The 25,968-nt window shown below is 33.7% G+C and overlaps 1 protein-coding gene across 3 annotated transcripts; it reads left to right on the forward strand.

Annotated features, from left to right (window-relative positions):
- Positions 1-305: 305 nt before the first annotated feature.
- Positions 306-25,050, forward strand: eIF3k (eukaryotic translation initiation factor 3 subunit k). 3 transcript variants are annotated; one of them, XM_076504371.1, is made up of 9 exons: positions 306-439; positions 1,838-1,907; positions 16,501-16,599; positions 17,646-17,766; positions 19,820-19,894; positions 20,634-20,700; positions 22,599-22,676; positions 24,444-24,569; positions 24,955-25,050. In XM_076504371.1, exons 2-9 carry the CDS (start codon positions 1,855-1,857, stop codon positions 24,984-24,986), a joined length of 651 nt encoding a protein of 216 aa, XP_076360486.1. In that variant the 5' UTR covers positions 306-439; positions 1,838-1,854; the 3' UTR covers positions 24,987-25,050. The 3 variants fall into 3 exon arrangements, with proteins under 3 accessions (XP_076360486.1, XP_076360484.1, XP_076360485.1); XM_076504369.1 differs by lacking the exon at positions 24,955-25,050 and having other exon boundaries at positions 24,444-24,607; XM_076504370.1 differs by lacking the exons at positions 306-439; positions 24,955-25,050 and adding an exon at positions 517-581 and having other exon boundaries at positions 24,444-24,607.
- Positions 25,051-25,968: the final 918 nt, after the last annotated feature.

Consider the following 25,968-nt stretch of genomic DNA (forward strand, 5'->3'; position numbering starts at 1 on the left):
AACTTTCTTCCTCTTTGGTCAAAACGCTTGTCAACCAAAATGATAAGATAACAGCATAACTTTTATATCACTTAGATAAAAACAAAATTTTCTAATAATTCTAAACATGATTGAAATCACTGCAAAAAGAAAATATAACACGAATACTACAAACATAGAAATTCAGAAACAACATTATTTGAAATTCAACAATTAAATTTCCTTATATTTTTCAGAAATTTTCTATCATTCCAGATTTCTGCGTGCTTACGATGGTAAAAATCGGGTTTCGATACCCGTGGTGAGCAAAACATAGATAACCCAAGTCCGTCTATTTTTTTAATAAAGAGTTTTTCTGAAAAAACTTTAATGAGAGGGCGTTGTATCAATAGTCCCCAATACATTGGAAACGTGTTAAGCTGATGATCTGAACGTTAAATTTAACTTTTATTAACAATTTGTAAGTACAATCATCTGTTTTGTTTGACACTCATCAAGGAATAATGAAAATTACTGACTTTTTATTTATTATATCAGTCGGAAAAGAACGATAGTATTGAATGTTAATTTTAAAGATTTACGATGGCGCTAATCTAGCCACAGTAAGTTACAAGAAATGCAATGAAATTGCTTTTTCAGCAGATCATTAAGTTCAAAACATTCCCTGTCAGTTGATAAGTATTTTAGCTTTTAATCAATAGAATTAAATTATGATGGTTAGGGTTAATTTTTTGTTAACGTTGAAGAAGGGAAGAGCTTTATTAGGGATCACTAATTATCCCCTTAATTTTAACAGGAGAATTTTATTCCATTTCAAGAATGGGGACTAGTAGTACTAGTATTACTACTATCAGCAATCACAGATTTCAAAGTAATAACTTGAGCATATAAACATTTGCAGTTTTGTTTCTTTCTGTCAACAAATACAGATATTGAATTGATTTTACCCTGGAACATCCTACATCTCACTGACCATGAGAAAAGCATGGTTGTTTGAGAAACAGTCATGAATTCTTTTAGAACAGTGGTTCCCAACCTTTTTTATGCCCTGCATCCCTAAAAAATTTTAATATGTTCTTGCACTCCTCACAGCAATTATTTATTTAAGAATAAAGGTGAAGATGGCCAAAACAAATGTTATCTTGCACCCCTGGTTGGGAACCACTGCATTAGAATATTCAACATTGTCTAAAACATTAACTTACCAAGATTGGTTGAGATTGACTCAATAGGCTGGGAGTAATTGACCAACAGGCTTTACAAAATAGAAATAAGTTTAAGTTCTATTTTGACACTTTAAGACATTCTTCACAGTACACAGTGTTTATGTACAAATTTTGGTTGAGATTGGACCAGTTGGTTAAGAGGTGTTAGTGTGCAAATATTGCATCTTTATATATGAAGATACCCATCATCCAGAGTCGTGTTAGCCAATGAAAATATTGGTATGAAGTTCTGAACAAACAAACAGGAAAACTTTCTATGGTAAAACTATATATATCACCTGTGTTTGTGATATATATATATATATATATATGGGTAAGCACTAGAAATATGGGAACAGTTTTTGTATTTTATTATTAAAAGATTTGGTATTTATATTTATATCTGTATGAACTATATATTCTTGAGCCTACAGACAATTTGTACATTCTTACTCAATATTTTCAAACTTTGCAGCTGAGCCCCCCAAAAAATAGTGGTCTCTCTCTAAACTTATAGGTTAATCACTAACCAAATAAGAGAACCCTTTTTTTCTTCAATAGTTGTATACAGCCACTGCTAGTTTCTTTATCTCTAAATGTTTTCTTTTAGTAAATTCTAATTAATTACATTGAAAATATTTTATTTCTTTTAGTCTTGAAATCATAAAGTATGGCTGAAGCTATGAGGGCAACCGTGGCTTCAATGTTGAAGGGTATAGATAGGTAGGTATTTTAAGTGAATATCTCTGTGAGACTCCTATCAGTCAAAAATATAGACATATTAGAATCAAAATATAGTATTTCAGTTAATCAGTAATACATTATCACATTTATTAATTATTAGTACAGTCAAACATCGATATAAGGCGCTAGTTGGGGTCCAAAAAATTCGACCTCGTTGTATCTGATTGCACTTTATACGATTTGCTTATACTCCATCGAAATCAAGGATGACTTGTGGTTTTAATGAAAATAAAGTTTTGATACTTCTTGCCTACGCACTGAGAGCTATCCTATGACTGGCAGATTATGTACTTTACTGCAGTTGACAGCGCCAGGAATTATTACATGCAGGCGGGTTTGATCACAATATCGCTGTGAAAACCATACAAAAGATTGAAGTGGATTTGGTTTTGATTTTGATCACATTAACCGGCTGATTACATTAAGCAGTGGTAGTATTAGCGGCATCTGTAGAAACCCCAAAATATTTGGGGCCTAAGATTTCAGTTAATCATTATACATTATCAATGCGTTTTATATCGATGTTTACCTGTATTACTAAAAGCATGCGTAGTAAAGTATGTGAGTCGCAGCTTTAAATTACTCTAGAAAAATTTGAAATTAACTTATTTTGAACTGTCTTGTGATGTTTTACAGCAGTAAATTTATTTTGCTTTTCACGTTGTCACGAATGATCTCATTATGAAGATATTTTGTGTGAAGCTTAAAACAAACCAGTAAAGTATTTTGATGTTGAAAAAGAAATACAACAAAATTGCTTCTTTGGCAAGCAATAAAGTTCTGTAGAAAATCTTATTCCTGTAGCAGTTCATAATGAAGCAGCTGAATAATGTAGTATAGTGACAGTGGTAATAATGTAGTATTATGACAGTTCACAACAAAAGGTGCTCATGTTTCTCCAGCTTTGTAGTTTAAATTCATTGTGTCTTTTTGTGATTAAGAGTAAGAATATTATATGGTTTCTGAGTGTAAGTCAGTTTTTACATTGAAAACTGCCTGTCATCCCTAAGTTGCAGTGTTAACATTTTATGTTTGCATAATTTTTTTTTTTTAATATTCTTGTTATTGGTTGGTCTTTCATGTTCTAACATGCACATATTTTGGTCAACATTGTTTTAGCATATTAAGAAATGGAATAGGGAAAGTAATAGATAAAAGCTTCAAGTTTGTTAATTTTCAAATGCATGTTGCCAGCTTTTGATATGTAACATAAATATGGAGACTGATAGCCAGCATAATCAAATTTTGAACTTTGAAAGTGTATGCAAGTTTCACTTGGACAGTTTAAACATTGAAAACAAGGTGCTCAGTATGGTTATACATGTGATTCCAGCAGAAAAGTTCAGTGGGAAATCTATACTAAAAAATTTGGGGTTATTGTGTGAGGAAAATGAGGCCAGATACAGCTATTACTGCACCAAAATGACAAAACATAGCATTGAATACTTACATCAGTTTATTGCATAATTGTTGGCAGAAATGCACTGTTAAAAACTAATGATTTATAACTATTTAAAAAAAACTTGAATAAAACTTGTTTTTTATAATAAAAATTGACTCATTTATGTGATAATAATGTAATATTTTTGGACAGCATGGGACTTGTTGGTCCATCTTGGCTGTTTCATACTGTAAGCTAAATTAAAAAATGTTAAAGCCAGCATTTATCATTTCTATGCTTATCAAGCATTTTCTTACACTCATTTAAATGTACTGCCTTTACAACATCTAAACGCAACCCTACTAAAAGCCAACCATAGTGTTAGAAAAATAAAATTGTCTTAGCTGAAGGTGATTCCTACCTTGCCAAAATTTATATTTGTGTCCCCAAGTCATAATATTCGCACTGTTAAATATAAAAAAGATGATGTATCAACACTATAAATTACATTTACAATCTTAAACTCCTCAAGCAGATTCCTCTTCTCTTCTCAAGAGAAAATTTAAGAGATTTCAACCTATCCTCATATGATAACCACTCCATCCCAGGCACCAGTCTAGTAACCTTTCTCTGAACCCTTTACAACAATTCAATATCTTTCTTAAGGTAATGAGCCCAAGACTGAAAACCATATTTCACACCTGGCCAAACCAGTGACCTATACAATGAAATTATAACCTCTTTAGATTTATATTCAATATTCCTCTAGATACAAGGTTCCTAAAATCCTATTTGCCCTACCACTAATAACATCATACTGCTTGGATGGCTTTAGAGACTGATCAGGTGTTACACCAAGATCCCTTTCCTTCATAACACTGTTGAGGTTATTCCTACCCAAATTATACTTAAGTTCAAATTATGGTAACTCACTTGCATCATTTTGTATTTATTATAATTAAAATCCAACTGACTAAATGATCTAAATCCTTTTGTAAAGCAACAGCATCCTCTTCACAGCTAGAAAACCCACAAATTTGATATCATCTGCAACCTTAAGTAATTTATTGACTATTTCTCCATTGGTCTCATTGATGTAAATCAAAAAGAGCAAAGGTCTTAAGACTGAGCCCTGAGGTACTTCACTTGTGACATTAATCCAGTTTGACTGAATCCCATTTGTAACAACTCTCTGCTTTCCTCCATCCAGCCACTCTTCCATCCAGTTAGTTAATTTTTCCCTACACCTACAGAAACAAATTTTTTTCATGCCTTTTTATGTGGCACCTTCTCAAATGCTTTTTGAAAATCCAGATACACTAAATCTATACAATTACCATCATCTACATAAGCAATAACCTTTTCAAAGAATTTCAAAAGATTTGCGAGGTAATATTTTCCCTTAGTGAAACCATGCTGTCTATCCAGTAAAATTCTAAACTTTGTTAAATGGCTTTGCAAAGCATCTTTTAACAGACTTTCCAAAACTTTGCCCACAGTGATGTAAGATTTATGGGTCTATAATTATTGGGACAATGTTCATCACCTTCCTTGAAAAGAGGAGTTACATTATCTAACTTCCAATCCTTTGATACCTGTTTAAGGACTGACAAAGAACAGTGGTAAGTGGCTCACATATTCAACCTTTAGCCTCATTCTAAACCATTGGAGAAATATCTGTCCTAGGAGCCTTATGGTTTTTAAGTATTCCAATTTTTTGTTAACTAGATCAGAATTAATGCAGTAATTATGTTTGGTTTCATTTCCATGAAGGGGAGGAGAGGATCCTGGTGGTTGAGGGGTCCAACCCTAACACACCACTTTGGCCTTGAATTCCTGTAGATGGGCGGCCTTTGGGTGGCCCCTTGGGTCAATCAGATTGTCCACTTGAGCTAGAGTCAACCAAGTACCAGTGTTGGAAGTTTTCAATGGGTGTTGTGGACATTGTGTCTGATGCTGGTGTTTGGGTATAGTGCTCACAAAACCCTGGCGTTGCTGCAATGTCCTTGCATAACATTGTAGTGTGTCCCCTCATAGGGCTCCATGGTGGGTGGGGTCAGTGGGTATCAAAATTTTCCTTTTTTCCTATGGATCCTCCAACAAAAAATTTAAATAAAATAGTGAAAAAACAGTCAATAGGTAAACGACCACATCTTGAAAACTCTGAGCAGCAATCTCCAACATCTGTAATAACACCTGTACCCCATTTTCTTATATTACATTCTCTTTCAGAAAAACCTTTAGGGCAAATGTCCCCCTTTTTTTATTCAGAAGGGACTAGAGGGACTTGCCGGCTCTCCAAAGTCAGTAAAGAAGCTTCGATCTGGAGACATATTGGTTGAAACATCCACATCCCAACTCTTGAATTCAAAGGCAATTGGGGATGTACCTATTGAGGTTACATCTCATGCTACCTTGAATTCATAACGAGGAGTTATTGTTGAGAGGGATTTGAAGAACGTCCCTGAGTCAGAGATTCTCGCTGGTCTCTCCACTCAAGGAGTTTCTGCAGTGAGGCGCATCTCCACACGCAAAGTCAGAGTTACACTGCCAACAAATATCCTCGTTTTGACATTTACATCACCACGTGCATCTGCCACCATCAAGGCAGGTTATCTAATTTGCAGGGTTCAGCCGTACATACCAAACCCTCTTCGATGTTTCCAATGTCAAAGGTTCGGCCACTCAAAGACGTCCTGTCGTGGTTCCCTGACATATGCTCATTATGGTGGCAAGGACCATGATGCTTATGAGTGTCACACGGACTCACATTGTGTCAACTGCAATGGTTCCCACCCTTCCTACTATCGTTTTTGCCCAAAATAGTTGGAGGAAAAAGAGGTGCAGTGTTTGAAAACGATTCATAACACTAGTTATCCTGAGGCTCGGGAATTGCTGTTCGCCACTCCATCTCGGACGTATCCTGCTGCACTTCATTCTACAACTACAGTGGGAGTGCACACAGATCTCTCTGTGCCTCCAAGAGAATTATTTTCAAAACAAATGAAAAGTCTTTTGACCTCCATGGTTAAAAAGGTTGATGAATCGATTTCTACACCCATCTCTGTTCCTCCCATACATTCCAACAAATTTCAAGATCCACATCCTTTGGTTTCAAGTACAGTAATTTCTTCTGCTACATCTTTTTCTCCCACCCCACGATGCAAAACAATCATTCGTTCGCATCCTCAGTCACTAGAATCTCCTTCCAACAACAAAGACCTGCCCAATCGACCCAGGGCAGGATCCATGGAGGTCGATAGACCTCCTCTGAATAAGGACAGTAAGGAAAAAAGACGTTGTTGTAAACAGAAGGGTTCTCCAGCCACTTCATCTACCTGTCTTTAAAAATGGCCACCTTGATACAATGGAACTGTCGAGGTTTACATTCTAATCTGGATGATATTAAAACACTGATTGCTTCCTACCATCCTGTTTGTCTTTCCTTTCAAGAAACATTTCTCAAACCTGCTGATACAGTCACCATTCGGCAGTTTTCTCTGTACAGAAATGACAGGCTGTGTTATGGACGAGTACATGGAGGGGTGGCACTATTGGTTGATCAGCATGTGCCCACCCTGTCTTTGTCACTCAACACACCCTTGGAGGCCGTAGCCATCTGTGTTTCCTTGGGTCATACCATCATTGTTTGTTCTCTCTACCTGTCCCCTGGAGAGACATATGATCAATCAGACCTTGATGCTCCTGTTGAACAGTTCCTTCTCCCTTTCTAATCCTGGGGGACTTTAAAGGACATCATCTCCTCTGGGGAAGTGCTGTTATTGATAGGAGGGTTGCTCTGTAGAGCATATGCTCTCTGATCACAATCTTTCTCTTTTCAAAACTGGTTCTTCCACTTATTTTCACGCACCTAGTCAGTCCTTTACTGCTATTGATCTCTCGGTTCGCTCCCCTTCATTATTTTCCCATTTTTCATGGAGGGTTGACAATAATCCACCAGGCAGTGATCATTTTCCTATACTTTTGAGAGAGACTGGCCGTGGTCGATGCCACTCTACCCACGTGCCCTGGTGGAAACTGGATCAGGCAGACTGGTCCACTTTCACTGCTCTCACAGAACTTGATCCTGCCATCGTGAATCAGACATCAATAGATGACTGTGTGGCAGCGGTAGCTGACTGTATTATACAAGCTGCTGCTCAGTGTATTCCTAAAACCTCGACACATTTTCCATGATATCCTCATCCGTGGTGGACTTCTGCTTGACACGTAAGGCTCAAAAACAGGCCTGGGATACTTTCCGTAGATATCCCACACTTTTGAACCGCATCGCTTTCCAACGGGCCCATGCACATGCTAGGTGGGTAAGACGTCAAAGTCAGAAGGAATCTTGGATTAAGTTCACAACTAGCATATCTTCTACCACCAGTTCCAAAGTCATATGGGACAGGATTCAAAAGGTCAATGGGCACTACAATTCTGTCCCCCTGGGAAAGATCCTAAGATTCCTTCAAACTACCATCCAATTGCTTTACCAAGCTGTCTCTGTAAGACCTTAGAGAGGATGGTCAATGCTTGTCTTGTTTGGTTCCTCGAATCAAACAACCTCCTCTCACCCACCCAGTGTGGGTTCCGACAACAACATTCCACCACGGACCACCTAATTCGACTTGAAACATCAATCAGAGAAGCCTTTCTCAAATGGCAACATCTTGTTTCAATATTCTTTGACATTGAGAAGGCTTATGACACAACATGGAGGTATGGCATTTTGCGAGACCTCCATATATATGGGTTATGTGGCCATTTACCCATGTTTATTAAAAAATTTTTAATGGACAGGAGATTCCAAGTTCGTGTGGGTTCAACACCTTCCCGTTCTTTTGTACAGGAACTTGGGGTCCCTCAGGGCTGTGTTTTGAGTGTCACACATTTCAGTATAAAGATAAATGCCATCAATGAACAACTCCTTCTCACTGTTGCAAACGGGCTCTATGTTGACGACTTTCACATCTCGTGTCAGTCGTCGAACATAAATATATTGAGCGGCAACTACAAACTAACCTCAATCGTGTACTGAAGTGGACTATGGTGAACGGCTTTAATTTTTCTCTCTTTAAAACCGTTTGCATGCACTTTTGTCGCCAATGGGGTATTCACCCTGATCCTTAACTCCGTATCGGTGACGTTTTGCTGCAAGTGTTCCCTGAGACTAAGTTCTTGGGGCTTATCTTTGATCGTAAGCTAACCTTTATACCACACTTAAAGCAGCTATGGGGCAAATGCACAAGAGCATTGAACATCCTCCGTGTCCTCTCTACCGCCAGTTGGGAAGTGGATTGATATTCTATGTTAAAGATATATCGTGCTCTATTTGTTCAAAACTCGACTATGGATCAGTGGTCTATGGCTCTGCTAGACCTTCGGCCTTAAAGATGCTGGACCCCATTCATCATCAAGGACTTCAACTCTGCACTGGGGCTTTCCGCACCTCCCCAGTTCAGAGCTTATACATGGAATCTCATGCACCTTTGCCATTTGCAACTGTCTTTAATGCATTCTTCGATATTTTGTTCATTACCAAAGCATCCCACTTGGGGATGTGTTTTCCCTTTTCAGTGGGCCTTTTTCAAAACAGACAATCTGCCATTGCTCCTTTTGGCCTTTGCATCCAGGCGCAATTGGATGAATTGGGTCTGTCCTTGGATAACATTGCAGAATCCACTGGTCAGCCCATCCCACCATGGCTTATTACAGCTCCCAAATGTGACCTTTCTTTAAGTCATCTGAAAAAGGCAGATACTCCCAATTGGAAGTACTGTCTTTTATTTACTGACATCTTTCAAACAATCATTCCATTCCAATTTATACGGATGGTTCTAAATCAGGTAATTCAGTGGGCTGTGCCATGGTTTGTTGTGGTTCGGTGGTTGCGTGCAGAATCCCCTCTACAGCTTCTGTGTTTACTGCTGAACTATATGCCATATCTTTTGCCCTGGATCATATTGAAGCTGAGCATTTCTCTGACTGCAATATTTATACTGACTACCTTAGTTCTCTGCTGGCCTTGGAATCACTTCACGTTGGCTCACACCCTGTTCTTACTGATATTCAAAACCGACTGGCCCATTTCTCATTAACATCTACTTCTATTCAGTTTTTCTGGATACCAGGCCACGTTGGTTTTCGCGGGAATGAGCTTGCAGATACGGCAGCTAAATCTATCTGCTCTGGCACAATCACCACTGTGTCTATTCTGTACATGGACTATGGTCCTGTATTCAAGGCTCGGCTGGCAGTCCACTTGGAGTGAGCAACGTGACAACAAGCTTTTTCAAATGAAATCCTATATTGGGCATTGGCCGTCTAGCTTCCGTAAGGTTCGGAAGGATGAAGTTGTTCTAACTAGACTACACATTGGTCACAGTTTTTTAACTCATCGTTTTCTTTTATCTGGAACTGATGCACCAGTGTGTAGTTTGTGTAACACTCAAATCACTGTAAGCCACATTTTACTTTCTTGCCATCGTTACAACTCTCAACAACGGCACTATTTTAAACATGTTCTGTCCCAGGGTTTGTCTGTAACATTGGACAGTGTTATTGGTGATGGTGACACTGTCCACCTTGATAAAGTTTTTAGTTTTTTAATGGCCATTGATCTTTTAACCTCATTTAAGTGTTTGATATTTATTCATTACACCTTTTTAATTGTAGTTCCCTTATGAGAGTCTCAATCTCTCTAGTTCATTTTGACATTGGGAAATGGCCAGAACATTAAATAACTCGACACCAGGACTGAAAGGCCAACTTCAGGTGACTGACGCTGCTGTTTGAACTATCCGTTTGAACTACCCATTAGTCGTCCTGGGAGTTGTTATTACAGTTTTGCTGCATGTCTTTTAAACTTTTATTACTTCACCTTTTGGTACTGGCCATAATGACACATAACCTGGAACCAGGTCTGGAAGACCAACTTCTTGTACTTACCTGTTAGTGTTCCTGGTGGGTTATGATCATTACCATTTGCTAGAGAAAGTCTTTTACAACTTCTCTTTCTCTGCTTTCTCTCTTAACATTGTAGACTAGGTGTCAACATTGGTTTTATGCTTTTTCTGTTTTTCAATGATGTTTTGTTTTACCTTCATTTCCTTTTATGTATTTTACTACATTTAATTTATTTTTACCTTTTTACTGGACGTTTGGCGCAGATAGCCTAGCTGCTTTGTGCAGTAAAACACAAAATCATTCAATTGCCTTTGTGAAATTTTTAACAAAAATGTCATTATTCCTATCTCTGTATGCAGAAAAACATCAAATGTAGTAGAGCATTTATCAGTTGCACCCATGTGTTTTCCAGTTCCCACTCTATTAATAATTACCATATTTGAAGTTAATAGTGAATCTAAAAAAGCATTGTTTCTAGTAGGTTCCTTGACTAATTGGTGAAGAAAACCATCTTGAACAGTTTTCAAAAACCTTTCTTCTGTACCATTTGGATCTAGCATTTCCCAGTTTATATGCCTGAAATTAAAATCACCATAATTATGACCACATTAATGGGCAAAATATTAATTGCATTGTAAAGTTTCCAACTTATTTCATCAGTATCATCTGGTGGTCTGTAACAGATTCCTACTAGAAGCCCTTTCCATTAACATATGCTAATAGAAACCCAAATGAGTTCGAGCTTTTTACTGTTATCTTTGATATTCTCAACTTTAACTCACATTTACACATAAAGCTGCCGATTCTCCTCACTTAATACTCAATCCATTTTAAACAGCCTGTAACTCGATATTTCTAAGAGATTTCTCTTATCACAGTCATGTATGTTTAACCATTTTTCCATTATTCCTATTGTATCAGAATCCTCCATTTCTATTATTGCTATAAAGTCATCTGTTCTATTTCTTATACTTCTAGCATTACAATAGTAACAACTAAGCTTATGCTTATAACTACTTTTGTACTCATTCCCTGTGCTAAACTTTTCTATGCCTTTTTTTTTTTGTATTGAGTTTTCCTGGCTCTCACTATGTTTCAAAAGTAGTTGTTTATTAGTTCAAATAGTTATTTTAATATGTTTGTAAGAATACAAATGTATTGAAACTTTAGAACAGCATCTTGCAGTGCCTGTGGTGGGACATGATAGCAAGTTCCAATTAATACAGCATCAGTGAAACAGGTGATGGTTTAGTTTTCTGATTTGCTGTTTGATGAAATAACTAAGAAGTTGGTCAACTTTTTGTTCAGAAAATGATTTCAACAAGTTTTATTATTATATAATGATTCTGCCTTGTAGTATTTATTATTTTTCAATTGATTCAAAAAATTAATGCACAGATCATAATCAGCTATTTTTGTCATAGTGTAACTTTCAATATTAATGTATAAAGGTTATTAATTTACCAATAATTTGAATTTTGAAATTGATTTTTTTTCAGTTGGATTTAACCAAATCCACCCTCAATACTTATGAATAATATGAATAATATGCTTTAACTTCATGTAGGATAATAAACTACATATGTCTGTAAAATTTTTTAAAAGATGTGAAAACAGATTTAAGTGTGATAAAATATGAATGTGACACTAAAGTAATGAAAATTACAGGGATACATAGGTTACTGAAAGCATATAATACTATTTTATCTTTATTTTCTACAAATACAAATTCTTATGTATTATGGTAGTATGAACATAAAAAGTATCAGAAATAATATTCTAAATATCTTCTAGAAGAATGTTTTGTCAGTCTCAGAAGAATCTGTTAATATTATACATAATAACAAAACATTATTCTATCTTGGAACCATTGATGCAATCCAAAATTAACTGTTAAGAAGAAAATGTAAGATCTCCATTCTTGAATAAAAACTGGAATGTATTTTGTAAATTATTTAGCTTGGATAAAAGATCTTTTTTATAATTATTTTGATTTGTATAAATTCAGTACTTGTATAATTGAATATGGGAGAGTTATAAATATAGTTAAGAAATACATTAATAATCATTATAATAAGAAATTCAAAAATAGTTAAATTAGATCATTTGCATTTATGCTAACAGAAATATAACTTATTTTAAAAGAAAATAAAGGATGTTAATAAATTTATAATTTCTCCAAATGAGGGCTATATGTTACCTGGAGGTGTCACCTTTTTAAACCACTGCTCTACAGTAGTGTGTTATCTGTCAGTCACTTGGCATTAAAATTACATCACAAAAAGAACACTTAGTATTGTAATTTGTACTGATATAACATCAGTAAAATGTGAATGTTATGAATGACGAGAAGAATACACACAATACAGGATGACATATGAACTTCAAAAACCAGAAATAACAAGAGGGAATCCTCAATAGCTGCAGTACTTGAAATTGTTTTTAGGCAGAATTAGAGTAACTTAATCTTTGAGACACTCTTTCCTTTTATTTGCTATATTTTTGTGTGCCAGCAATTCCAAGTGTAGGGTCTACATATACCCAATTCAGTTATATAGTAGGATATATACTAGCCTACTCTGAAATTGAAATTCTTTCAGGCAGGATTAGAGTAAATTAAACTATGAGATCTTGGATATGGTCCTCCGAAGACAATGCTCCACAATAAACCATGTAATTTGTTTTGAAACATCAGTTAGAGAAGCCTTTTTGAAGTGACAACATCTTATAATACAGCATGGAGATACGGCATCTTGCGAAACCTTCACTCATACTGATTGCATGGCAATTTGCCACTTCTTATTAAGCATTTTTTAATGAACTGCCGATTCTAGGTTCATGTGGGCTCAACACTTTCCTGTTTTTTCCCATAGAAACTTAGAGACCCTCAGAGCTGGATTCTGAATGTCACACTTTTCATTATAAAGATTAATGCCATCAGTGAACAGCTACCCCCTACAGTTGTAAATGGTCTTTTCGTTGATGACTTTCACATCTCATGTCAGGCATCAAGCATGAAGTTTATTGAGCAGCAATTACAAACTGCGGTCAATCATATACTTAAGTGGACCACAACAAATGTTTTTCAACTTTCTCTCCCTAAAACTCTTTGTGTACATTTCTGCCACCAACAGGGTATTCATCCAGATCCAGAACTTCATATTGATGATATTGTACTTCCTATCATCCCTGAGGCAAATTTCTTAGGTTTTGTCTTTGACTGTAAATTAAACTTTATTTCCCATATCAAGCAACTTCATGTCAAATGTATAAGAGCACTGAACATCCTCTGTGTCCTCTCTTCCACCCCTTGGGGAGCGGATTGATGCTCCATGCTTAAAATTTATCATGTCCTTATCTGATCCAAACTTGACTATGGGTCTATGGTTTATGGTTCTACCAGAACCTCAGTATTGAAAATGATGGATCCTATACACCATTAGGGGCTTTGGCTTTGCACTGGGGCCTTTTGTACTTCTCCAGTCCAAAGTATGTATGTGGAGTCCCATGAACCCCCTCTGTATATTCTCCATTTGCAACTGTCTTTTATGTATGCTTCCAAACATCACTCATTACCACAGCATCTTACTTGGGGTTGTGTTTTCCATCCTTGGTGGGCCACACTTTTCTATATTAGAAAATCTGTCATTGTTCCTTTTAGCCATCATATGCAGGCACAATCAGAAAAATTGGATCTATCTTTGAATAGCATAGCAGTATCCACAGTTCGGCCTCTTCCACCATGGCTAATTACTATCCCCAACTGTAATCTATCTTTGAGTCATCTGAGGAAGGCTGGTGCTCCTGATTGGAAATATCACTTTATTTGCTGAAAACCTTTCAAATGATCCATCCATTCCCATATATGTGGATGGTTCAAAATCAGGTGACTCTGTAGGCTTTGCCATGGTTTGTTACAGTTTGGTTGAAGCACACAGAATCCCATTTACAGTTTCTGTGTTCACTGCCAAATTGTATGCTATTTCTCTTATCCTGAATCATATTGAAACAATGCAATAAAGCAATATATGAATTGTACGATCTATACTGATTCACTCAGCTGTCTATCAGCCCTGACATCATTCCATGTTAGCTATCGCTCTATTCTTGTCCATATCCAAATCAAACTGGCCCATCTCTCTCTATCATCTATTTCTGTCCAGTGTTTTTTGGATACCAGGTCATGTTGTTATTTGTGGGAATGAGCTAGCTGACAGAGTGGCAAAGTCCATCTGCTCTGGCTCTATCACCACCGTCCCTGTTTCATACATGGGCTATGGTCCAGTTATCAAAACCTGACTATACACCAGTTGGCAGTCGACCTGGAGTGAGCAATGAAATAATAATTTTTTTCAAATCAAGCCTTCTTTAGCTCTTTGGCCATCTTGTTTCTGTAAAGATCAAAGGGAGGAAGTTGTTTTAGCTAAACTATGCATTGGTCACAGTTTTTTTAACTGACCACTTCCTTTTATCTGGTACTGTTGCACCAATGTGTGGTCTGTGTGGCACTCGGGTCACAATCGTACATATTTTATTATCATACTGTCATTACAATCAAGAACAATGATGCCATTTTAAACATGTTTTCAAGATAGGTTTGCCTTAACATCAGCCAGTGTCATAGGTGATACTGGCTGCCTCACTCATGTTTTTACATTTTTGAGAGCCATTGGTCTTTTTAACTTAATTTAAGGTTTCTGTTGGACTATATACTGTTTTAGCATGATTTCTTTGACACATTTTAATTTTATTTTGACCTGAACCCAAGACTGAAAAGGTCAACTTCAGGTGACTGACAGCAAGTTTGAACTTAATGCTTCAGTCTTCCTGGCAGGTCTTAATTTTACATATTTTAACCTTCATTTCCATATACCATTATAGTCTACTACATCTTGTTTGGCACAGATAGCCTAGTAGCTTTGTGCCAATAAACATGAAATACCTACCTATCTACTTTGGATATGGTCCAGAATATTGATGAAAAGGGTTTGATCTTCTAAGTCAAAAATTGTAATTAGAGCTCAGATTGGTCAAGAGACAGTGGAGCTATCAGCTAAAAGTTTGTAGTTGAAAAACTGTGTCTAGAAATATGTTACTCTTAATTTTGCTTTTATTTATTCTCGAAATAGAACACTTTCTGGTCGCCTGCAGAAGTGTGTATGTAACACTTTCTGGGAGCCTGCAGAAATGTGTATGTATGTATGTTTTTTTTTAAATGAAAGTGAAAATATAGAAGCAGTTCTAGCAAAATACTTTATTGGAAATAAGTATACAAAATATTGGACAGTTATATACTTCATGATGTTCAAAAACATGTAGATACAAAATGATAAAAACACTATAACCCCGAATGCCATCAACAGGTGAACCTTCCTTATTTAGGGCCAAACTGGGAAATATGGTGTAATCAAATGAATAATACATAGGGGTCGAGTGATATCCTCTGGTTTTCCTGGAAATGTTTTGTATATTTTTCTGTGTACCATTGTAAGTGTGTCATTTCTGGTACAGTGTAGTCAGTGACAAGAGCATTATGTAAAAAGGTGTTTGGGATATTTTGCTCTAGAAATGGCTAAATATATATATTTATATAAAACTAAAGAATTTAAGCAAAATATAGGTGACATCTGGAGACTGGTTGAAAAAGAGATGTTATACTAATCAATTGATACAAACAGGTATGAAAAACAGTCTTTTATAGTAAGTTTTAGGAAAGTTAGGGTTCACACTACATGAAAGAAATAAACAGAATAAAAATTATTTTTCTGACACAGATGAAACTAATGTTTGAAGATCACTGATTCCAGGATCTAAATTGATTTCACAAAGTTGAACAGTGTTTAGATCAGTGATCCAACAAACTTTTTCTATCTCTCTATCAGCTTTGAATCTTATTTCAATGCTGGTGAGAATAACATTGTTAATGGAATAACAAGATATCCTTGTTCACACAAAAATGAATTATGTGCCCATCCAAAAAAGTTGTTGTCATCCATGCAATGAAGCTCATTGTCAAATCAGCAAGTTCATAAAAAATAATTTCTTTTTCATTAAAACCAGCTGTTGAATAATAATGCTCATCAATAGCTGCCCAACATGATTTTGTGAATGTTAAATAAATGATGAACTGCAAAGTGAAATTTCTAGTAATTTTGAATGAAATTTTGTCTTTATTTATTATACCAGGTGTGTAAGCTATTATTATTTACATTGCAAAGTATACAGCTAAGTGTTTAATGAACTAAAATGAAAACTACAATGTAAAGTTCAAATCTTCATCAGATATAACCCTGAAAATCTAGCAACTCTAGAACGCTATGTAGAGATACAAGCTAGAGAGAATGCTTATGATCTAGAAGCCAACCTAGCTGTATTAAAACTGTAAGTAGTCTTTTATTTATTTTTGTTACTAGAAAGTAAACAAATGTCATTTAAATTTTAGTGTTAGCACACATTTTTTTGTTTCTATGGATATATGTCCAAATGTGCTTATGGTAAAGACAAAATTTAAGTTATATTTACTGTTGTAATTGTGTGAATTCTTTTTGCTGGCAACTTATGATTGTATTTATTGTAAGATTATTTAATTTTTAATTATTACATTTTTATTTGATTCCTTTGAGCTTTTTAAGGAAGGAAAATATGAAATATTATTTCAGTCACATTTTCTCCATTGTATCCAATGCCAATAATGAGTTGCACTGAATACCAGAATTTATCAGGTGAGCTGGGTTACAGCAAATATAGTAGTGGCTGAAACAGTGTTAAAGTAATCCACAGGCTGTAACAGTTATTGTTACAGTGTGAATGCTAGTAATATGTAATGTAATTATAATTATGGTTTGCCAGTTTTCATTCTGGTCAAATGCCCCCCGGTATTACAGTGGTAAGTCTACAGATTTACAAATTATGCTAAAATCAGAGGTTCGATTCCCCTTGGTGGGTTTAGCAGATAGCCTGATGTGGCTTTGCTATAAGAAAAACACAAACACATTCTGGTCAAAGTACTGTGGAGAAACTAATGAAGTGAATAAAGATTATAGTGTTCAAAAATCCACTAAGCCTAATATTATTGCCTTACAACAAACGTAATTGGTTATATTTACTATAATTTGTTGTGGTCTCAAATAAGTATTATAACATAAAAAATTTGTTTTCTGTGTTAATTTTATTTCCATTTGAATTAACAAGTTTCTTTGAAAACAGAACATTTGGTAATAGTTTTATTTTTTATACTTTTGCAAGTTTATGAAAAATCTTGGTTATCAACATTTAATGGTAGATTACCAGAGATTCCAGTTACTCTTGTAAATATGATTTTTGGTTCTGTTCGTAGTGTTTATATAAATGACACATCGACAAAACTGAGTAAAACATAATGTAATTATTTATCTTTATCTAATTAATTTAAATGTTGATTCTTCTAGGTACCAGTTTAACCCATCATATTTTCAGACATCTGTGGCTGTACAGATTTTGCTAAAAGCTCTTACCAACCTGCCTCATACAGATTTTGTGCTGTGTAAATGTCTGATTGATTCTCTTCATGTATCCTTTATTGCATAATTTAATATAGCCAGCTATTGTATGTCTAAAGTAGGATAATAGAAATTGTGTTATTATGGCTATTTTTTTTTCTTTTCTTTGAAAGAAATTTATCCTTCGAAAGCATTTGGGCCAAAGTAATCTTTGAAATTTTTCAAAAGTTATGTTTCACTTTCTATTCAGAGCTGCAGTCCTACATAAAAAAAAATGTGTCTGTGTTGTTAGTGATCATATGAAGAAAGTTAATGAAAAAAGTTTAATTCCCTCTGAAGATTCACTCTCCTTCCCCACAACAGTTTGCATCTTTTATTAACAATGGGATTAAAATATGTTTAGTTTCTCTTATCTCTAGTATTTCAATTTTGCATTATCTTTTGACATAATTACTGCTTTTCAGAGCTGAAAATGCCTAAGAAGTGTGTTTTTGAAAACAAAACACTTACTACTTTAACAAAAGAAAAATACTATTAATTATACTATTTAAACCTTCATGATATTGCCATCAGGAGTAATGGAGACTACTGTTGATGTGAGTAGAGTAAGTTTGAAAGATTAGGACATTTCAAACTCTGAAGGAAAACGAAAAAATGAAAGAGAGGAACAGATGGTTGTGTTCCACCAAGAACTGTCTACAGCCCTGCATTTGGTTTCTTTTCAATAAATAATATACCTTTATCATGTGCATGGTATGATGCATATTCATGACAGTAATTTACCTATTTAAAGTTTGTGGAACAAGAACTAAAAGAAAAGGGTCTTTTATCTTGCCACTCTTTTTTGCTTTTATAATTTTCTTGTTAATTGTTTAAACAGCTATCTTTTTTGTCTGTAAAATATTAAGCTGATGTGATTTAAAATTTTCATTTCAGTCTTATTTTTTGTATGTAATCACAATTGGCAATGTAAAATGAATTGTCTATACCAGCTTTGACATCATAAGTCATATTACTTAATTCTCAAATAATTGATTAAACTATGTAGTAATTTACCAAAAATGTGGAATGATCTCTTGCATTGATGAAAGACCTCGTCGACAGTTGTCTTCAACATACAATGTTTTTAAAATGCTGTTACACACTTTTATAGTTGTAACTTATATTTAGTCATTCACTTGTTATGTGAAAGACATTATTGGCAATTGTATTGTGTTTTTTTGTCATAGTTGTTTTTTTTAAAAAGACCATGCTTCATCAGTTTTGACATCATATAACATTTTTTACAATTTTGTTGCAACTTGTTTATTGGATTGATTTTGTTTCTTTTGTGCTCAACAGTTTTTTTTAAACAAAGAGCAATATTAATATTTTACAATTCATGTGTGTTTCAATAAAATAAGTAATTTGAAAGATTGCCTGGCATAGCCAGGTGGTTATGGTGCTCTACTCACAATCTGATGGTTGCAGGCTTCAGTCCTCAAACATGTTTGACCTTTCAGCCATGGTAGCATTATAATGCTATTATTCATTGGTGAAAGAGTAGTCCAAGAGTTGGTGGTGGGTGGTGGTGACAAGTTGCCTTCCCTCTAGTCTCACACTGCTAAATTATGCATAGCTAGTGCAGATATCTCTCAGGTAGCTTTTCACAAAATTCAAAGCAAACAAACAATTTTGAATGCTTAAATTGTTGTTTTTTTTAAACTAACTTCATAACTCCATTGCAGTGATACTTGAATATTAAGCATCACATACATCATTTAACACTGTCTACAATGTTTTGTGTTTTATGGAGTTATTTAGTAATGAATGTCCCTCCCCTGCTAGTATAGCGGTAAGTCTATGGATTTACAACACTAAAATCAGGGGTTCGATTCCTCTCGGTGGGCTCAGCAGATAGCCTGAAGTGGCTTTGCTATAAGAGAACACACACACATGCAGTAATGAATTAAAACAATTTGTATATGTGTAACACTCCAGATATTAAGTTGCTATTACATGTGATAACAATTACATGTTTGAAACCTTACAATGATACAGGATAATGTTAAATTTTGAATGAAGAGTTAAGGTTTTACATTATATTATGTTTGGTCTTTATCATTATCCATGACTAATCTCAGCTTGAGAAAATTCCAATTCAGCAGATTATGTTTCTTCATGATTTGCTTGAAATGTGTCAGTTTAAAAAATTTTGGGTAAGTATTTATTGTAGTAAAAATAATAATATTTCAGAGCTTTAAATGGTGATTTTGACCAATAAAAATTTGTAAATTGCATTTATAGTGGGAACTTATTGATAACAAATTTAACTTCTTAAAGTTCATTGGCATTGTGCTGATTGCCCACTGTTATTACATTCTGTGGTGTCATACAGTTTAAATCATGCAAATTGTTAGTATAGATTTAAAATCATCCTGTGTTGGATCCAATTACATTTTGGGAAAGTTTTTCTTTCTCTTTCTAAATTGTAGTTTAACATGTTTCAAGTTCTATTATAATGGAACTTGGAGAAAATTATCTTTATGCCTTTTTTTTTTGTATTTAGTGGTAGTAAATTCCAATAATTTTAACAGAATTATCAACATACTGAATTCTTAAGGATACTTTGTTTGTTTCATATAGATATAGTTTATTATAATGGAGGCTTCATGTTTCTCACATATAATTAATTATACCCTTAGTTTATATAATATAGGTTTGAAATAAATCATTTATTTTGTGTATGTATGTCTGTGTTTGTTCAAAATAAATTATTTTTGAACACAGTTTATTATTGGTTGTGTAGGTGCACGTTAGAGTCTGTTTATTAACAACATTTTACTTGCATCATCTAAAATATAATTTGAAGTCTATTTCAAATGCTAACTTGGTTGGTTTTTTTTTACCGTGTATGTTTTATAATTTTTTATTTGAAAAAAATGCTCTTTTCTACAGAATGAAATTATTAAAAATCCAGAAATTATCAATGGAATCACTGGCTTTGAAGATTCTATCCGAAAGTGTGAGTTATTTTATTCAGTTATGCCTTTATTTTGTAAGATTAATTTGTGTGAGAAGAGCAATTGACAGTATAAGAGAAAAAAATATATACTCATATATATGATCTTGTTTATATAACTTGCATTGAAGTCAACACAGTGTAAATTTATCTTATATATGTATATATATATTTGACAAATTGGTAAGTGTAAGATGTAAATTATGCTTTCCAGTGTTTATATAACATGTGTAGGAAAGTAAAGAATATATTTATTACTCTGCTTAATATCCATATGCAAGGTTTTGTTGTCTTAACCATGGATGTTTGTTTCATTTTTGAAATAATTGAAAATATCGTCATAGAAATTATATATAATAACATCATTCAACATCTTTTTTTTTAACACTTTCAAAATTATTCTTCTGAGCTATGTTTCTATTTTTTGTTTAAAATGTTTGCTAGAAGGTACATGGCATGAAAATTTGTAAAGCTCATGAAGTTAAGAAATAAAACATTTTGTGTAATGTAGAGATACAGTAATAAGATAAAAATATGAATTCCACACCAGTCAGTTAGTTCAGTGTTAGAAGAGTTATATGGTGTAAAAAGTGAGTGTTACTGTGTCTTTTTGGCCATTCAGGTACTTGATAAGTTTGTGTTATATTACAGTTGATTAGTATGTAGCTCATCAAAAATGATGGGGCAAGTACTACCACTCCCATCCCATAGTATACCCTAACCTCACATTTCATAGCTGATTGAAGTAAATTCTGCAAAATCAAGCATGACTAATAAAAGAGAAACATGCACTTGAGGCAGTTAAACACTGATTTATGTACAAATCAAAATTAAGATCATTCATATAATGAATTTGTGGTGTATTCATAGAATAACTATTGATAAAAATAAACTAGATTAAAAACTAAGTGGAAAAGTCAGTGCATTTTTGTAACGCTACATTCCAACAGTGGCTTTTACCTAATATTTTTGTCTATGTACTGAAAATATAAAATGAAATGTATAGACAACAGAAGAGAAAAAAATATCTGTTGATTTTTTAATTTAGAGTCTTCATTGATTAAAGAGGTGTGTTTTTTTATTTAAAAAACATTGGTGATATAACAAAAAATAGCATAATTCAGAAATGATACAAGTTTAAACTTGAATCACTATTTTTACTTTTAAGAGAAATTTTATGCACTTGTCTCTGGGCTAGGTGATCCTACACTACACTTTTACTTTAGGCTTATTTTTCAAACACTCACTACTCTTATAGGGTTTCACAACCCTCTTGTACCCCAGTCACTTATAGTGGACAGGGAGTATTTGAATAGTACTATCTGGATAAATGCATTTTGTCTTTTATGACTCCTCCTCTTTTAAGAAGTCAAGTGTAATGTGACACAGGCTGGCATTTTATAGGCTAGTTAACTTTGAGTGGAAATTTTAGGAGTTAAGCCTACATTTACTGTGTTGAAAAGTTTACATAGAAAATTAGCTCTGTGGATGGACATGGCTGCATGGGATCTTATTGAAGAAATAAATTAATTTATCATTATATGGACTGGACTTAGCATTATTTTTACCAAGTAATAAAAGAGCCAGCACAATGATCAAACATGTTATAACACTAATTATGCACCTAAATGCTTGTGGGTTTAGAATCTGTTGGTTACAGGGTCCCTAATAACTACTAATTCACAATTTATACTTCTAATTACTGTTTGGGTTTCCTGTATAATTGTACATAGAAGAATTGATAATTTAATACTTTTGTTTTCATTAAGGTCTTTATTATTTCTCCATATGAACCAATATGCAAACTTCACCATCAATAAACTGTGTATTAAAAATTCAATAATTAGAAGTTAAAAAACTTAAAATTATTGTGTTTTTATAATATTTTAATTATTTTTCAGTCATCTGTCATGTAGTGAACATAACATTTCAACATATTGAGAAGACTGTTCTAGCAGAATTGCTGGGTGGGCTGACTGGTAAGTTTTTAGACACAACTATGTTTAATTCTGAAGAAAAAGAATATCTTTATCAGCCAGCATTTGTTATGGTGCAAACAACTCTTGTTGGTAAAATTTGATCAAGACAATTATTTGTCACAAGACAATGATATGAGTTATCCTGTATTTGTGGTTTTAAGTTATTTTCTCAGGAAAAAAGTTAATGATTGTATTTCAAGTACACTATGTCAACCACAACTATTGGCAACAACTTGCATCACCCAGTATCAAGAGGTTGTCACACTGTCTGGCATACAACAAATATGGTGGTTGGAATACAGTCTATTAGGTGATTATTTGAAAAAATGTTTCTTAATTCAGTGCATTGTACCTCACAAACATTATGGCATAGGAAGATAGAATTCCACAGAGATATTGAGGATACCATAATGATGCAAGTGCAATAGTTGTCACATGGTGCCATTAGGACCTAATGTCTAACCAATCACAGCAACCTTTCATTACGTGTACTACAGCAACAAAATACTTTTCACCTCATATGCTAGTACTACTTACCAGACAAACACATCATTGAGGTCCTGAATTATGAGAGGCTTTTCACAGTACATGCATGATTTGAGATATCTCCACAGCCAGAAATATGCCAGTGTTAGCCTCATGAATAAGGTGGCCATAAAGAAATTATTCTAAAAACATTCCCAGAAAAATATGTTCCATCAGTTTAAAGGAATACAATGTAAAAATTATTACAAAATAAAACTTGTCCTAAAAAAAAGACTGTACATATGTTTCAGTGTTCTGTACATAGAGTCTTTTTATGGGGCAGTCTGATGGTTCTCAAAAACAGTAAAGTCTGGTACTAAAGTGAGCAGTGAAAGCATGCTACATTGTCACCATAGCATCATGGAGGTGAGTGGGTGTGAAAAAACAATAATAAAGGTGCTGTATGTGGATTAGTTTCTGGCTGAATGTTGCAGTTAAACATGTTGATATTGCCTAAATTGAAATGCAAACTAAGAAATAACTGGAATGTTAATACACCAAAGAAATTGGTTCACTAGACGTAATTTTGTTTGAAAAAAAAACTAAAATTTACATTCTGGTGTACTTTATTATTTGGTATGTGATTGATAGACTATTGTTTATCTTATTATTAAATCATGATTACTTATTACATTATTCAGTTTTCCACATAATATAAAGTTACACTGAAATGTATAGTAAGTATAGTTATTTACCGTAATAATGCCATTGTTTTGGTGCATGTGTACAAAGTTGTAAGCTATTTTATTAAGTTGTGTTATGAACCATTATATTTCATAGTGATGTGAGAAAATGGAAAATAGACTTTAGTCAACCCTGTATGTTTAGGAAAGACGATGTATGTAAATTTTTGTTTAAAAATTAAAATTATTATATTTCATTGGTGGAAATTAATTGTAAGCAGATGTCAGAGAAGCAGCTAGTAAAACTGTTACTATGTGTATACTGTTTATCTAATAGGTTTTCTTACTTTTTGTTTACTTCATAATATAAATCTGTTATATAAAAAGATGTTATTTACCCGTATTGTGCAAGCATAAACTTGTTTATTTAACTTGTGGATTCAGAATAATTATTGTGAATGGAAGTTTTATCTGGTGTTATTAATATTGTCTGAATTGAAATAATTAAATTATATTCTAGTGTTTGTATTTTTTCAAGAAAAATAATCTTTCTTCATAGTTGACAGAATCAAGCTTACACTGTGGTTCAGTGCTTGTTTTGTTGTTTTATTCTCATTAGAAAACCAGCTGAAACAATGGATGAACAAGTATGGGTGGACTGATGTTGAAGATGGACATGTATTTATAACAAACCAAGAAGAAAATATCAAAACCAAAAAGATAACAGAAAAAATTGATTTTGATAGTATGTTCAGGCTATTTCATTTATTTACTTGTAAATGAAGTTGGACTAAGGAAATTGTAAATAGTCATAAGATAATGTTTTTTTTTATGTTACTATTTCATGATATCATTAGTGCGTACTAATATAGAAATAAATGGGTAAATTAAAATTAGTTGTAAAGTATAGGTAAATCATTTGCATTGCTTACCATTGTTATAAAATAGTATTGACAAATGTTTTATCTTTTATACCTTTTACAAACCACAATAAGATATTCACTCATCTAAAGTTGAACTGAGAGAACTTTTTAAAACTTCAGTTTCTTTTTGACAATTTTATGTTCATTTAGTGCGTTATTGGTTTTATTTTTTTTTACAATAAGTTTTTCCTTTTTTTTTCTTTCCAGGTGTTGCCATGATTTTGGCTTCCAGCAGATAAACATTGTCACCTGTTTGAAATATTTTAAGCCTGCATATGTGAAATAAAAGTACTAACTCTGTGATGTTTTTTGTGGTTCTTTTACTGAAGAGATTTTACACAAAAGTAAAAATATATTATATACTAGTGAAACAATATTAGAAAGATACCAAGAAAAAAATTAAGTTATATTTAAAGGAAATGTGGGTGAACCATTCAGACAGAAGTTTCATTAACAACATTTATATATCATCAGATTTTGCTGTTACATCTGAGTTTCCTCCTTACTATATTTTGCACAAAAAATGTAGTCATTATTTTCTTATTGAAGTTGAGAGGATTGCTACAGTCTAAGCCAGCTCATTTTATTTCTATGGTTGAGATTAAATAATGTCACTGATACATGTAGCTTGGAACTTGCTTCCTGTTAGTAATTTTTATCTAATTTTAGAACTAACTGAAAGGATTGACAGTATCATCATCATAAATTTTGTTTCTTTTAAATCACTGGAACTCCTCTTTGACTTATCATAAAGAACATTAATTGATTTTGGGATACATGCGTTTGAGCAATGTGTGGTATTAACTTAATGTTGGGATCTATATAGAAAAGTACAAGTCTTATTTTTATATGCTGTATTGAATTATTATGGAATATATAATGTCTTGGATAAATAAGGAATGAACTATTCATCAAAGCATTAACAGTATCATTATTTACTCTATTACTGCCAGATGGGGTGGAAACTCACCACCACACAGACATAGTGTGGTACACTGTGGAAAAGTGAAAAATAAATATCAAAATATCTTATTATGACTGCCATGTAGACTTCATGATTTGCAGAATAAGGCCTGGGATGTCCCTTACTGATTATAAGATGAGATGGGAGGTATGGTATCACATTCCTTTTAACTCATGAACTGGCACTGTATAAATGCTTAATGCTATGTATAGGCATTGGGGGGGGGGACATCTGTGGATCACTGTTACAACCACATA

The sequence above is a fragment of the Tachypleus tridentatus genome, chromosome 6 (genome assembly GCF_004210375.1).
Source record: "Tachypleus tridentatus isolate NWPU-2018 chromosome 6, ASM421037v1, whole genome shotgun sequence".
Classification (NCBI taxonomy): domain Eukaryota; kingdom Metazoa; phylum Arthropoda; class Merostomata; order Xiphosura; family Limulidae; genus Tachypleus; species Tachypleus tridentatus.